A 16,992-nucleotide genomic window follows, 5' to 3' on the forward strand; every position below is an offset into this window, starting at 1 on the left:
GTCCCTGGGATGGGTCCCTCCATCCTTAGGCGTCCTCCTGGGGTGGGCAAGGGTGACAGGGGGGGGGTCCCTGGGGGCATGGGAGGGCACCTCTGGGCTCCTTCCGAGCCCACAGGTCCCTTAACGCCTGCCCTGACCAGGCGCTAAAAAACGGCGCAAAAGCGGCCGTACGTCATTTTTTTTGACCCGCCCACTCCCGGGCGTGAATTTTGCCCAGGAGTGTAAATACGGCGCACATGCCTCGGAGTCATTTTTTTAGACGGGAACGCCTACCTTGCATATCATTAACGCAAAGTAGGTGTCCACGCTAAAAAATGACGCAAACTCCATGGACTTTGGTGCTAGACGCGTCTAACGCCAAAGTATAAATATGGAGTTAGTTTTGCGTCGGAATTGCGTCAAAAAAAACGACGCAATTCCGGCGCAAACAGAGTATAAATATGCCCCGAAGTATCACAAGAAAACAACAGCCAGCCAGGGCAAACATCGGGATCCCAAAGGATGCAGTGAGTCACAAGAAAATGTAGTATCCAAGAAAGAAGTGACTCAAACAGATGATCTCTCCAAACATATTTTTGTTCTTTGGTGAGATCATCTGTTTGAGTCACTTCTTTCTTGGATATATATATATATATATATATATATATATATATATATATATATATATATATATATATATATATATATATATTTATAAAGTCCCAATAATCTGAAGTATGCATTAAAAAAGGCAATCTCAGGACCAAGAATATCTGCACAACTACCACTTCATTTGAGGATTGCAGTACATTCCAAGTGCACTGGAACCAGCAGGTATATATATGCTTTAAATGATTTGCTTAGTGTGAGCTTAGCTAGAGAGAATGGAATAGTGAGCAATTATTTATAATATCACAACTTCTCATGCCACTGAACAACAGCAACGTGATAGGTGAACTAAAGTCACATGTCTGCCCATATTGGGGTATGGAAAGTATTCTTCTAAGCATCAAAGGCTTTGGACTGGCCTATGAAGCAGTGTGCAAGTCTTCCACAGCCAGGTGGGCTTTCTTGAAAGGGAAAGTGCAAGGACATGCTTTGTCCATTGGGTCATGATGGGACCAATAAAAATGATGCACACTTTGGCCCTTGTCACACTGTGTCACAGTGCCAGGCTGTCCTATAGGCCAGTCCAACACTGATCTCCAGAAAGAAATCCCCAGCTTCTATGACTATCTCCTTTTTCTGTGCTCTGATCCTTTTGGATCTATCAGTGACTTTCAAAAACATTGGTTACAATATTTATTGCTTGACCTCTTGACTTTAAGCTGTGCATCAGATTTTACCTGTTCCCTATGGAAACACCTGTGGTTAGTTAAAGTAGGTTCCACCCTTTCTGACATCACAACTTATGACTTCGGAATATTACAAGGATTTTATCAATCATGATCAACAGCTACCTGGCAACATTAACTCGTGTATTTGCAGCTCATCACATTGGGCACCGACTCCACCTGGAAACATAGTAAAAATCTGGATATCACTCAGTATGACATTGTCTCAAAGATAACCAACACTGAATGAATATCAATTGCTTCTGCCTCTGCGACCAGGTAAACGTGCAAAATGAGATCCTGCTTTTGGGCCCATAGCATACCACCTCTTTTATTTTTCTTGCCCAGAGTCCTCGGGCCCACTTCCAGGACATCAATAGAGGGCATGCTGGATTTGCTAGAAGTTATATTATGACCTTGCGTTTAGCAGATATTTAAATGCAGTAACCAAAAAGGCATTTCAACTCTTTCACCAACTTCGCAGAATCCTTTCTCTGGTAACATTTCTTTAAAAATTGCCTTGTTTATTGTAGTGGTCTCCTGTCTGGATTACTACTTCACCCTCTTGATGTGACTTCTATAAAAGAACCTCAGCAAGCAGCAAGTTTCAACGGGCCCAAAATCAGACTTCCCAGCGTTTACTCAATTAGAGATGCCATGACCACCTAAAGCCACACACAAGGCTCTGAATCCCTGCAAAGAGTTCAGTACAGATCATTAGTTTACAGTAAAGCTGTGCCAACCCGACTCATATTTAGTACACTGTGATCTGTGAGAAGAAACCTTATCTGAAAAAAAAAACAGTTGTTTGTGCCTTCTATAGACAACCTGGAATTAGCATTGTAGTGGGGTGTGTTATTTGCGACATCCAACGTTTATTAGCAATTCTCACAAACTTGTATGTCTCAGTGAACCAACTACAGAACATTGTGCCATGGAAATCTGCAACTCCTGCAGTGCAGTGGGCAGCAGAATTTGTATTAGTGTGTTGGAGATTAGTGACGTGGCCTAACGAGGTTCTTAGGATGCCAAGGGTGGTGTTAAATTCAGGGTCCCTTCACAACATTTTGCATAGGGGGGTGGCTGACATCATATTTACTGTGACAGATATGGGTGCAAATTCTACAGATTAAATTGGACATCTCTTGCTATCTGACCGCTGTACTCATTGTCTTTGAGGCCATTGAAGTTTCTTATGTAAATTATTGCTCATGTACCAAGGTTTACATATTTGTAATTTTTGGTTTACAAACAGATCTCTACATCAAAAGGCTTTAAAATTGAAATAGTACTCTACTATTAGTACAATAACTTATATTGATTGATTAATGCACAATTTTTACAACGCATGTAAAACAGAATGCTAATTTTACATCTGAAAAACTCAGTGGTTGCCCTTCTCTATACGCTATGCACTGTAAGCACACTTGACAACATGTATATTTCCAAAAAGTTAAACATTTGACTGTAACAGAATGATCGAATGGAAATATTTAGGTAAAATAATAATGTTTTTCTATTCTTGAATAGTTAGATATGACATCGCTGGCCTAAAGACTTGAAGAAAACATGATTAGAGATTGGCTGTGACAGATGGACCATTGCATAATCCCTTGTAAAATATCAAGAGACAAAATAAAATCGCAGTCCTCCTGTACCCTGAGAGCACCGCTGATCTTTTTAACTAAGTGCTTATCTAACAGACTAAAGAACAAACATGCGTTTGGTAGTCTTTGCTCTAACTTCCTAAAGACATGCACATTTAAATAAAGAATGACTTCGAGTTAAGCAGTCTTACCTACACATATCTCGGATGTAAAAATTCATCATGCAAATATCCTGCAAAAACACAGGGATCCCATAATTGTATTTTTCAAAATACATACCCATAACAGAAGATTTTGTTTTCTCATCTCTCTGTTCAATGAAGTTTAAAACTTTTATGTGCGATTCCTGTAAGCCAGTTTTGAGGTTGTTCCTTGACAGTAAGTAAATCATTTCAGCCTTACACAATGACTTTTTACACCCCATAAAAATGTTTTTTTTTTTCAAAAACTGGGCCAATGAGAAGTTAAACATGTATGCATCATGTTGACACCCAGTGCAAATGATTGTACAATGGAGAAAAACGTTTTAAAAATTTTGAATAGGCACTTACTGGAATTACAGTTAATCCTGATACAGTCTAGATGGGGAAGAATAGATGAAAAATGAAAATTTATCCTTCAAGGTAACAGCTGCAGACATCCAATAAAATGACAGTCCACCCTTCCGGGGACGGACACATGCAAATATGGCCACTCAATACCATTTTTATTCTTTACATATTGCAATAACGCATAGATATTGTGTGAAAATGCATATGTACGTATGACAAAATAGATTTTAAAAATGGCCAAATTCAAACCAAGCTACATGGTGACAAATGAAGGTGAAAGCGGTTCTTTATCTGCCAAGCATGTCTGACCAGGGCAACCCGCCTATAACGTCCCATCTGTGAAAGAACATACAGCTATTCTATGTGCATTTATTTTTAAACGTGCTCCTTCACAATGGGGTGCTAAAACAGGCATGCCGCGATCAGACATCAAGGACCGCTGCAGTCTACCACCAAGGCTGAGTTATGCGGAATGTTGTGGTGCAAAGGTTATAGTTCAATATAGTCTAGCATCATTTTATAAAGTCATGGAATATGTCTGATAAAGTTTTAGGCATAGGCCTGCTGTATGTGGAGACATTGTATCCTTCATTGAGAAGGGAGAAAGGGATTTTGATTGGAATGGATGAGCTTAATAATGTTCTGTCCCACTTTTGATTGTGAATGTGCTATGGAGTTTTTTAAACATATGTTTTGTGCACTGTATGCTTGCATTAGTCAGGAGAACCAATTCCATTGCAGATTTCTATTAAAACATGAGTCCTAAGGCAAATGTTAAATCTGTAACGCCTGCACTGTTGTAATAAGGGTTGAGCATGCAGCTTTTTGCCTAAACTCTGCACCTTTAAGGGACCCATGCTACTGCAAACTATATTTAAAAATCAGAAAAGCACGTCTGCTTGCTTTTTTTATATGTTCATGATTAGAAATGTAACAAAAGTCACTACTAAATAGTACCATATGATGGGACTGAGACGAAAATTGACATTTTACATTGCTTCAGTTCTGAATTAAGTGTCCGTGCTGCTGCAAAACCAGAAAAGGGCCCGCATGACGTTTGTGACCCAGATTCCACAAAAGCTTGTGTGCAAGCTCTGCTCTCCTGACATCGTCTGACCTTTATTTTTACAAGGAGAAATTGATATGGCTATCCATTTCAATATAAACTATCACATTTAATATAATTTGTTTTTTTCCTAATACTGAGTTTACACGGGTGTTAATGCAGTGGTTGACTAATCTGCTAAGTGTCTTCACTGGAGATTACTACAGTGAATTAAGATGGGGAGACAGAGGCCACTGAACCAGGGAAGACAGAAGTTAAGAGGTGATTCGGAGGCCCTGAATTCTTAGGTACTCTACTGGGTACAACCTGCGTTGAGGAGCATAGGCTGTGTCATATGCACATCATGACATGCAAAGAGGTGCTGCGTTTCATTCACAGACCTCCCCGAGGACAACAGAATGTTGTCTTTGGATTGTAATTGTTAACAGCAGCACAGGTTTTAAAAACATACAAATTCCTAAATAGTCTGAAGAATAGTTTTCATGAACAAAATAAGTGATTGTTTGTTTGCGGCTATATTTAAATGTCTTCTTAATTCACTATGTTGCTCTAAAACAGTCTTGGGAATGGATAAACATGGATATCGGTCCCTTATTTTTCCATTATCTCCTGTACTAAAGAAAGTGAAGCATTCCGTTTATACATAAAGAAAAAAAAATATATTTTTTTCAAAAAAGGCTGTCTCGTAGACGATTTAAAGTATTAGATTTCGATAAATTACTCTTTCTAAAATTAAAACAAATGAGAGAACGTTGTGGCATAAGCCATAAATTCAAATATTTGAAAACTATAAAATATTTTTGTGAGTACGTATACTTTCTCAAACTGTCTTAATGTTACAAAAACGTTCCACGTTTGTTTTAAGTTACTTACATTTGAATACGCGTGGTGAGGGGGCTAAGTAATGAGTGTACAGGTGCTATAAATCATAGATCTGAATCTTATTGGGCAAGGCTCTAACAAATTGTGTTTTGTATATGAAATAAAATGTTTCAGCGAGTGGTAAATTGCATATGTAATTAATTGAACATTAGATGAAAAATGGTATTCTTTATTTTTGTTCATGTTTTATGTATTGAAGAAAATATCAATATCCTGACAATCTCTCGCTGCCTCATCTGAAAGAATAATACAATGCACACATATTCACAATCATGCCTTTGTGGAGTGTGAATAAACTAAAAAACCTAATTTTGTTTCCATGTAGCTGAGTTTGTCATGTGTCGTCAACCGCATCAGAAAAGTGGTTGCAAACAGCCAGGGACCAATAATGACACACTTCTTTGCACAGAAACATTTTATTTGGAAAGTTTGCTGATGCCATTTTATCTCTTAGTTTCTAAAATGGTGGATTCTGAAAAAATGCGTCCTTTTTATCCTGCAATACAACATAAAACCAGGAGGTGGGGATGCAGGACTGTATGGAGTCTGGTTTGCTCTGAGTTGACTGATGTTCAGAGAAATGCACTGAAACAGCGCTTCACTGACCTATCTTTCTATAGAATGGTACTTTGCATACCCACTTATATTTAAGTCTGTGAACAGTTTTAAACCCCCATAATTTACACAGCGGGCTGGAGTATTAAAGACGAAGGCAATTGTTGCATAGCTTGACATTTATTTGCAATATGACCATCCGTTTACGCACCAAAAGATGTGTGTATTTAATAACTGCAAAAGCACCCAGGCTGTAAATGTTCTCCAAAGCAGAGAAGCATTTTTTCTGAGAAAGAATGTGTGTTTTATGATCACAAGGCTGTTTGCTAAAGGGCCGCAGACTTTGGGCATTGAAGGGTGTGTGTTATCTTTTGAAACCCCCCAAAAAACAGCATAGTCGATTAGTACAGAGAAGAGGGGGTCGCCTACAGAGAGAAGCACTGGAGAGGCGTCAGCAAGCAGCACATCATGTGTGAACTGCAGACTCTCTGTGATGCGTGCTGTGGATTGCGCTGTCTGCCAGAGAGAAGAGGCTGACCCACTTTGAACTGTTAAAGAGTTTTCGGCACGCACACTTCTAAATTATGTAACTACTGACAGGAGAAAGCAGCGCTCATAAATATTCTGAAAAAGAGCATCACCCAGTATTGAGCTGGATGGACTAGGCTTCTCTCTTTAAGCAACCCAGAAGCAGAGAAAACGTCACATTACAGCATATTATATTGCAGTGTGCAAAGAAAGCAAAACAAACCTAAATATATTATCAAATTATTGTAAAATAAATAAAATAAAAATAAAAACATTGTGTGTTCCAGGTAGCTGGTGTTCCTTGCAGGTTTGTGCCAAACAAACTGTTAAGAAATATATTTCCAGGCAAATAAAATAATGTGTCTTTTTAAGGGAGCGAGGTGAGAGGGGCTCGGGGGTGTTACCTAGGTTGACCGTCAGTTTCACGCGTCCTGCATCAAGCTCTAAGCGAAGGGTGTCCGCTGAATCTCTGGAGGTGGTGGCCATCAAAATGCCATACGCCCGTTGCGACCTGAACCGCAAAGACACATCTTCTGCCTCTGTGTGCATGACAACTGGGAGCTGGATCTTCATAAACATGCTTCCATCATAGCTCAACACCGTTGCCTCTGCAAAGGAAAGGAAGACAATTGTCACATGATTTGTTGTGCAAAGTCGCCAGTGTACTGCTGCGAGCACGTATACAGTAGTTGTCATCTCAGTGTATGAATGTGCAGCTGTGTTCTTGTTAATACTCGTTGGAGTCCGTCGCGTGCAGCCAAACACAAGCATACACATAGCAAGTGACTCCTAGAACTAGGGAAAGGAGATCAAACACATGTACCCACCCACACAAAGGTGACATCTTCTCCTGCTAGGTATGGTGCTTAAATTATAGCTACATTGTCCGCTTTGACAACTTATTCATTTGCTATACGTTATGGTCCCTAACGTGTGAGTCAGTCTATCTATCTATCTATCTATCTATCTATCTATCTATCTATCTACACACACACACACACACACACACACACGTCTAATCAAACATTTGATTTGTTTTCTTATATTTTTCTGACAGTTTCAGTAATAGTTACTACTGTGTAATACCTGGATTATTAAGACTTGTGTTACCTAAACTGACACCACACACAACCACGGAAGCCATTGAGTAATACAAAAAATAAGTATAAAAATATTAAAGGCACCTGCCTAAAACTTAATTCACTACACACCTGCCACAAATCCACAAACACAACCATCAGTGCATATAAATGAATTATTCTTGTACAAACATATTAAAGTACGAATTCAGGATATTGTGGTATTAGAGATAGTTGTGGTTACCTTTGGATGGGTAAAAGATTGCAGAGAGAACCAGTTTGAATGAGCAATAAAAGAGTGCCTAATGACTGCCATCTGACTAATGCTTTATACCACAAAGATTGCCATCATTTGTTTCCCCTCAACAAATGTGCCCAAAACATGTGAATCTGTCATCCCTTTTTCTTCTTGACCCTATTTTCCATTTATGCCATTCTTCTACATACAATGTGACTCAGCCTCATCAACCCTAGAACCTGCCTAGCATCTGAAAAAATCCACAGTTTTCTGACTTCTAAGCTGCCCAGTCCATTATCAAGGCACTCTACTACCACACAAGACCCCTTCAACCTTCCAGGCCCACCTACACCGAGACATTAGATAGAACGTAGCAAGGCCCACAGATGCTTCATCTATGGGCTCCCTATGTTGAGAGACATCCACCAATTGAAGTTGGGTGGTATATCGTGTTAGAGGTAGACATTAATGCCCATATTTATACTTTTTTAGCGCCGCATTTGCGTAATTTTTCTGATGCAAAAGCCGTGCAAATTTACAAAATACAATTGTATTTTGTAAGTTTGCACCGCTTTTGAGTAAAAAAGCAGTGCAAATGCAGCGCTAAAAAAGTATAAATATGGGCCTAAGAATCCTCCCTGCTGTGAAATTCTTTCACACTGGTCACTCTTGTTAGTTCTATGTAGACTCACGTTATTTCAGTGCAATCAGAAAAAGCTTTTCAATATGTTGTTGTGTCTTATTTCTCTCTTATATGTAAATTTAACCAGAATTTTCAGATCTGATTCATACAGAATATTTTGTTTGCAAGAGTATTTCAAACTAGATTTACGTATTGCCATTTATTTAAGACTGACATATTCTTCCTAAAGGAAAAAAACATCTTTGTGATTCAGAGACATACCTAGCACAGAAGTAAGCACAAGCCCTCACAGAAAAAGCCTTGCAAATAGACACAATTGAGGTTGTGGAGGCAGCGACAGTGGGTGCGTTTATATGCCTGTGCTGGATGAGGCAGACTGATAGCAATGATGTCCATTGCTGTGAGGCGTGAACTGCTGTTATTTCATTATGCGCCCACACCATTGGCTTGGTCATTTAATGTAGGATGGACAATGAACAGCTGCTTCCATACATGTGAATGCTTTGAGCTCAGGGGTTTAAAGCTTAAATAGAAAGCCTCCATGCCTCGTTTAATTTGTTTTCTTACGATCTAGAATTTACTTTCGAGTAGATTGCACATTCCAGAAAACGTAAACAAAACATGTATCATTCAAATAAAGGAAGACTGAACATCTAGGCACAAATATAGCAGCTCATCTTCCATTGTTCGTTGTTGTTTTTGCTTTTAGTGAGTTAGGTCCTTTTTCGTTAACTGAAGGCTTTCTTTCTCCCAATTTATTAAAATACTCTTACACAACGATCTGGAATTCAAATACGAATAATTAGGCAAGCAACAATCAATCAGAAACTGCACCGTGCTATGACAGATACGAAACTAATTGTAAAAACATCGATTATTTCCAGTGATTCCAGTGTTAAAATTAATTTATTTAAGACTACCAGAAAGTGTATCTATAATATGCAGTTGACAAATTTTTCTTTAATATGGCCACAAAAAAAGAGGGTTTCGTGCACACTACACTGTGTGCCTTTCCAGATTAAAAGGCTTCCTTCATGGTCCAATGTTTTCAACTGAAATCATTTTAACGCATTCCTCAAAGGATTTATACTATGCCAAATGCATGCCTAATTTTGACAGGATGAATCTGAATTTATTGCATTCGAGTGCAGTGAGAGATATCGAGTCAAGTGCTTTATAGATTAGAAGTCTAAGAAGGGCAACTATAAATTGCCACTCTAGCAACAAAATTGTTAATTAAAATTATGCAGCGTATGAACAGTAATGAGATTGGTTAAGATTACGTTCTCTAACATGGCAACAGAGAATGGGAACCCCATTTGGATCATAAGAACAATGGTGGTGAAGGGACTATTTGTGGGTTTTCCTGCATGAGAAGCAAGGCTGTGTGCTCTTCCAAGGCAGTAACATTTTAATCACAGTAGACTTTCTGCTATTTCTGCACAGCATTGTTTTCCTGCCCTGAGAACCACAGTGCGTATTTATAAAAATATTGATCATTTGTTTTACCCCAGATATTGCATCTTCATCAACAAATTGTACAATTTCCAGGGTCGTGCTGGCGAGTGGATGTTAGTGAAGTCATGTTGCCACAGCTACATTTTAGGACAGTTTCTCTTCTCGAGTAGCCACTCATAGGACCCTTCACCGGATTGCCTTTACAGTGGTTCCTTTATGTAAATCATGAGTGTTTTTACACATTCCTGTATGTCTGAGGGCTTGTGGGTGTTTATTGTTCATTATACAACTCTCATACGATACACGTGCCTTTTATCAATAGTGTTTCATGTCCATTTAATGGTGACATTGTCCTGAATATCCCATAATTCCCTATCCCAACCGGCGTAACATAGTCACTTTAAGCTTGTTATTGCCCCTTTGTTGATAGTATGGCTTTAAGTTATTTGTACATCTGCCTCACTTACCCCTTCTGGTCCCTAGCTCCTTGTCCCATATACAGACCAAATGTACCTGGGAAAATGGAGGCAGAAACACTGCCTCTTATGTCAGTCGATGCCATGATGCACCTCAGTTTACCCACACGAGCCTGACAGACAATGAAAGGATGTGTCTTTTACTCAGCTTACCTTCCAATGATGTGATGAGACAATTTTCTGCATATTTCTTTAATGTGCGATGCAATGCTATGATGTACGCCCAGTTCTCTCATATGACAGTCATTGGCAGATCCACAAGTGCACAGGTGAAAACCACTTCCCAGGAACTCATGCTTATGGACATACACAGCCAACCCAGACATACACACAAACACACACTTGGGCGCTCACACAAATGCACACACATACCCGGACACACACACACACATACTTGAACACCCTCACTTGCAGTCTTGCCTGAGTATGGTTTCAGACCAACGTCTTGGACCTTGCAAGAAGAGACCGTTAAAAATGCAGCGTTCCTCCTTGAAAGACCAGTGAGGCATTTAATACTAGTTTCAAGGAAAGTCTAGGAAAGGAACAAAGCCACAGTAGAATGCAGAAATGACACTCCTCATGTCGACCATTATATTACACCCTTTACCGTGGGGAAAAAAAGTGCTGGATTTAATGTTTAAGTTATTAGTTGCCATCTTAGCCACTTGCATTTACCCTAGCTCTATCATGGTTTTGCTTATTGTGCTATTAAAAACTTGGGAAAACTGTGTTTAAATAAGCCTTATCTATGGATCACATGAGAAAGTTCAGCTAAGACTGCTAGAAAGGGCTGAAGCGCCTGGAGTTGTTTGTGTTTCCATACAGAAGAAGCATGACCTATGTTTTGGGTTGACCATTCCTTTTGGGAGGAGGCCTGCTGTGGCCCGTCCTTTAGGGCGGAAGGTCCACATCCCCCCCCACCTTTTGCCCATCATTAAGAGTACCTGTCAGGCTGAGCAAAGGTCAGCTTGACAGACGCTCTCCATGTTCAGCTCAGGCAGTCAGGAGCGAGACTTGCACAATTTGCGCAGACTCCTGGCTGCCTGAGCTGTGCTTTCCTAGGCTGAAGAGGTCATAGCTCCTATTGACCTGACCTCCTCAGCTCAGCAAAGGTGCCTCAAGGCCCTTCCCCTCAGTGATGAGGGGAAGCGTCACCCATTGACTCCAACCTGGGTGAGTATCAATCAGTGACACCTCGTCACAGAGTGGGGTGGTGTCAGAAGTCTCACTGACCCCATCCCACTCTGTGATGAAATTGGGACTGCAGCCTTCCCTCATCAGTTCAGCCAGTGAGGGAAGGCAGCAGTCCCAACCCTCCTGGGACGTCCAAGCTGAAAGTAAGTGTGTGTGCGTTTTTTCAAAATTCATGTTTGGTGCGTGCATGTATGTTTGAATGTTGATGAGTGCTGTGAATGGATGTGCGTGTGTGTGAATGAATGTGAGTGTGCTTCCCGCCCCCCCTCCTCTCTCCTAAAATTACCAGCCGCCACTGGAGGAGGCTAAGACTGATTTGCATATATCTGATGTCTTCCTGTTACAGCTCAGTGACCAAAAATGTGGAAATATATGAACCACCAGCAATTGCATGTTGCATCTGTCAATGTCTGTTTTTATCACTCAAGTCAAATGCTCTTTTGCCTGGTCAAGATGTCGTTGTTCCAAAGGGACTCAACTTCCACCTCAAAGATGAGGCTACATTTTACCAAAAGAATCATGATCTTTTTATGTTCCTATACAAATAGGATAGAGTTTAGAAGCTAGGATGGGCTGTCTCCTTTAGTATGTTGTAGTTTAGTACGTATTTCACATACTGTCCAACCCTAGGATTGGAAGGGTCTTACATAGTCTGTTGTTTATTACCTCCTTCAAGGTTTACATATTTTAGTAGAAATTGGTCTGCATTTTTGTGGATTCCCCTGATTTTGAGACCTTAAAAAATTATGGGGGTCATTTCGACCCCGGCGGGCGGCGGAAGCCGCTTGCCTGGCGGGAACCGCCAGAAGACTGTACCGCGGGCAAATGACCGCGGCGGTCATTCTGACTTTCCCACTGGGCCGGCGGGCGACCGCCGGAAGGCCGCCCCCGGCCCAGCAGGAAAGCCCCTTCAACAATGAAGCCGGCTCCGAATGGAGCCGGCGGAGTTGAAGGGGTGCGATGGGTGCAGTGGCACCCGTCGGGATTTTCAGTGTCTGCTAGGCAGACACTGAAAATCATTATGGGGCCCTGTTAGGGGGCCCCACGACTCCCGTTCCCGCCATCCTGTTCCTGGCGGTTTTTACCGCCAGGACCAGGATGGCGGGAAGGGGGTCGGAATCCCCATGGCGGTGCTGCGAGCAGCGCCGCCATGGAGGATTCTTTGGGGCAGGGGTAAACCGGCGGGAAACCGCCGGTTGCCCTCTTCTGACCGCAGCTTTACCGCCGTGGTCAGAATTGCCCATGAAGCACCGCCAGCCTGTTGGCGGTGCTTCCGCGGCACTCTGCCCTGGCGGTTTTCAACCGCCAGGGTCAGGATGATCGCCTATGTCTTGATGAGTCTGCAGAAAGGTTGAATAATTCAGTGAAATATGTCGACTACACCTTACTGGTGTAGTAGCATATAGAATTAATTAACTGAAGTGCACCCACATCATAATAAAGTTACATTTAGTGATTGCCTTTTCTAAAAATAGTAGTGTAGCACTCTTATTCATACCTCACTTTGTGCCTCAGCACAAAAAGAAACTCCGCCAGTCACTTGTGAGGCAGGAAGAACAAAAAGCTGTAGCCCCAGAGCAATGTTAGGGTACACACACATTTACTAGTTTAGAGCAATCTTCATAACTGCTGTCTGTATGGGGCACACTAATGAAGAGACGTCTAGGATGCAGCTGGCTAGTTGCAGCATTACATTTGTGCTTCTGTGAGATGATCCCATGTTTCAAGAGGGCTGATAGATTTCTATGCCAAACAGTTCTACCATGTTTTTTTTCTTATTGATACTAATCTTGAAATTTGAATTTAGGAGTTTTCCTTACGTCCAGAGCACTGTTATGGCTAGCTACGATCTCATTGTTTCTTTTGCCTTTAAGGGTGAGGTCAGAAGCAGAGATCATTGGTACTGACTGATGATGACGCAATGAACAAAAATGATAGGTGTAAATAATGCTTAATCCAGATATTTAAGCCCATTACTTTTTGTCTTTCTCAGTGAGTCCCACCAAGGGGATCAGAGTTGACTCGTATGTGAGTTTGACAGCTCACTGTGGAACACTGACTCTCACTGTGTATGACCGATAAGGCCAAGAAAGGACAACAGGTGTATGGGCTTGCTTGTGTACTCATCCAATGGGAATAGGGCATAAGGCTACTGGTTGACTGACCCTTTGGATGTGGACCTAATACTAATTAACCAAGTGTAGGGATCTGTCTAAAATGTCCCAGTAGATAGAAAAAAAATGGAATATGGCGTAAAATATGTGTAGAATACTTGCCAGTGATTACACTAATATTCCGTTTCACTTGTGTCCATCATTGGTATTAGACCTGACATCCTTGATGTGTTCGTTCCCCAAAATTTCCAACTTCATTCTTCTTGTTTTCTGAATTGGTTTTTGTTGGCATTAGGAATTTGTGCTACGGTGCTTGTGCTCTCTCACTAAAACGTGGTAAAATTATCCTACACATGATTGGCACATTTAATTTACTTGCAAGACCCTGATACAAGGTACTATATGTACCCATGACCTGTAAATTAAGTGCTACTAGTGAGCCTGCAGCACTCCTTTTGCAACCCACTAAAGTGGCACTTTAAAACATGTCTCATTCCTGTAATCAAATACATTGTTATTTAAAATAAAATTCTTTTTTATGGTAAAGTTGTATTTTAAGTCACAGTTCTGAAAATTACACTTTTAGATATGTGCCATTTTCTTGTCCTTACTCTTTGGTGCCTGCTGCCAGTGCCCTGGGTCCCAAGAATGTTAATAGCTTGGCAGTAGGGCTTATTGTATTCCCCCCAGACAGTGAAACAAAAGAGGACTACGTGTTGGTAGGATGGGCCATTCTGCCAGGATGGGTAAGGCAGAGCAGTTCCCTGTCCCACTTACATTTCAAAGGGCTGCCTCCAGCACACACAGACAAGAATCCAACACTACCCTATCTTTGCCCCAGATGTCTTGGCATCTTGGCAGGGAAGAACTTTCAAGAACCATTTGTGGGGGATAGCACAGGAATTTCTCTCACTCACCAGATATAAATATCGTGCTCTCCGAATACATTTTCAGTACACTCTTTGGCATGTGGACTACAGAAGAAGGACTTCCATATTCCCCAGAGGACTGCCCTGCTGCTTGAGGCCTGCCTTGTTCTCCATGGGACCACCCTGATGCTAAAATAGGACTGCTTTGTTGCTTGAGGCCAGCCTTGTTCTACAGATATCTGCCCTGCTGCTTGAGGGGTGCCCTGTACTCTCAGAAATAACACTGGACCTCCTCCCTTCATCCAAGGTTAACTAGAGTGACTCCAAGAGTCAGCTGATGGCCTTCTTGCTTTTAGCTAAAGGAGCACAACAAGCTCCACAGGCTCCCTGCAACTGACCTGCTACAACTGGACATGCCTGGACCTACAAGTGGGACCTGCATGAGCCCTGCAGACCTCTCATAGAGTCCCATCATACCCAGGAGGTGCCTCTATACGTCTTGGACCGTTGGATGGAATCAGAGTGCATTCATCTTCAATACAAGGAGAAATCCTGAAGATTAGAGCTATTTGCGAGCAGATCCTGCCGCCCGTAATGACTGCCAGTGCAAACCTCCTGCTCTGAATGTGACTGTTCGTGCTACAGTGACCACCAGTGATGAGCGGTAATGAAAGATCTGCACTTTGCACTGCAGCAACATCAGCCCACATGACCGATGACATGAAGCTCCAGCAACAGCTGTTCATGACGCTCAAATGGCTCTTCACATTACAGTGACGACAGCCCATTCTGTTTTGTCTGCTCTTCACGCCATGGCAATGGCCCTCTGCAATGCTCTCCCTTCTTGCGGCCTCCTCTACTGCAAACTGGACTCTTTACCTCAGACTTTTGAGAAGGTAACATTTCAGCTGGACTAACCTGGTCCCTGTATCTGGCCCATGCTCCATCAAGGTCGGCCTGAACCTTTGACTTTGCCCCAGTCTAGCACATGCAGATCACCACGAGTAGCAATATATGTTTTTAGGCACTATACTTACATAAACATTTAAAACTACATACCTCTGATTCTACGGATTGGATTTGTGCCATTTTGGTCTCATTTTATTTATTAAAATGCACCCTATTTTTCTAAATTTGTTTAGGAGTTTTTGTGTGCTGTGTTTTTTCTTTATTACGGTTTGTGGCCTGCATTTATATTTTACACAGTGCCTCTAAGTTATGGCTAAATACATTTTGGAGCAAACTACCAGAGGGCTAGGCACAGTTTAATTTAGCGACTTTTGTGTTCAACCTGACAAAGATTGTGGTTGTTGCCTGAGTGAGGCTTCCACCCCCTCAATCAATAACCCAGTTTCTTATGCTTGGCCAGTACCTTTTAATATCAAAGGCTGATGCTGAATGGAAGCCTGTCATGCTAAGCCACCTAGCAAAGGACACAGTTTGAGTGCTTTTAATTTACCCGTTGCTGTTTCATTCTCTATTGTCAGAACAGGGAAAGCCAGAGTCCCCTTTTTCACAGGACGTTCTTGCAGTTGAGCTATGCAGTGTGACAAAACACCCATTCAGACTTGAACAGTGAGTGTGCAAGCATAAGTAAGTAAGCTAATGATGATAATCTATCAGTTTGCTTAACTAATGGCTGCAGGCAAGAGTAACATTGTTCTGTCCACCAAGACCTACTGGGCTTGCCACCACATTTTCTATGTTCAAGTGATGCTAGTGGGGTATGTTAACTCTCCTTTCGATATATCACTAGCTACTTCACTGCTAAACCCTTAACCTAGAATAGCCCTCGCAATAATGTATTCAGTCGCATAAATATTTTATGTGTTCGGTCATTGTTTTCTCTTGTATTATTTCACTTCAATAAAAAAAACATGTCTCTATCCTTCTTTATGGCAAGCGTGCGCCTGTATATTGACTCACTTGCCCTGCCAGAATTGTACACCTGTGGACGGCGTTGCCTCCAGGCAGTCGCACATTGTGATCAACTATGAAAATTAGAGAGGCGTCCAAATGATATTGCTGTGACATCTGTCCCTCCATCTGCTCTGCTTTCCACAAACAACAAAACCCAATCTTGAGATTACACTGATGTGTCTCTTTTATGTACAATCAAGAAAGGTTTGTCAAGTCGAACTAATCACACAGTTTCAACTGCAGGACTAAAGAATGATTCCCCCTTGAAAGATGTGGCCAGCTGCAAAAACCTAAGTTATGAACAGTGCTTAACGAGTTGTGCAAGTTTGTTGTGCAATGTCTTGTAGTATTTCAAGCCACCATGCTTAGTATGCAGCTTCGCAACATTTTACTCTATGGGCCAGATGTAAAAAGCATTTACCAGGTTGGGCCATATGCGACCAGAAGAATGCTGTTTTCTATGTACCAAAGCAAAATGAATTTGAGAATGGTAGCGAAA

General features: G+C 41.5%; 1 protein-coding gene across 21 annotated transcripts in view; it reads right to left on the reverse strand.

Annotated features, from left to right (window-relative positions):
- Window positions 1-16,992, reverse strand: part of NRXN1 (neurexin 1) — a 1,474,248-nt gene that overhangs the window by 589,157 nt on the left and 868,099 nt on the right. For 15 of the 21 annotated variants that reach the window (XM_069234055.1, XM_069234049.1, XM_069234059.1 and 12 more), the window contains 2 exons: window positions 6,907-7,110; window positions 3,472-3,498 (listed from right to left, as the gene is read on the reverse strand). In XM_069234055.1, the coding sequence (XP_069090156.1) occupies window positions 3,472-3,498; window positions 6,907-7,110 (231 nt within the window). The remainder of the gene's footprint in view (window positions 1-3,471; window positions 3,499-6,906; window positions 7,111-16,992) is intronic. The other 6 variants (XM_069234058.1, XM_069234061.1, XM_069234056.1 and 3 more) reach the window with 1 other exon arrangement.

The sequence above is a fragment of the Pleurodeles waltl genome, chromosome 5, assembly GCF_031143425.1.
Source record: "Pleurodeles waltl isolate 20211129_DDA chromosome 5, aPleWal1.hap1.20221129, whole genome shotgun sequence".
Lineage (NCBI taxonomy): Eukaryota > Metazoa > Chordata > Amphibia > Caudata > Salamandridae > Pleurodeles > Pleurodeles waltl.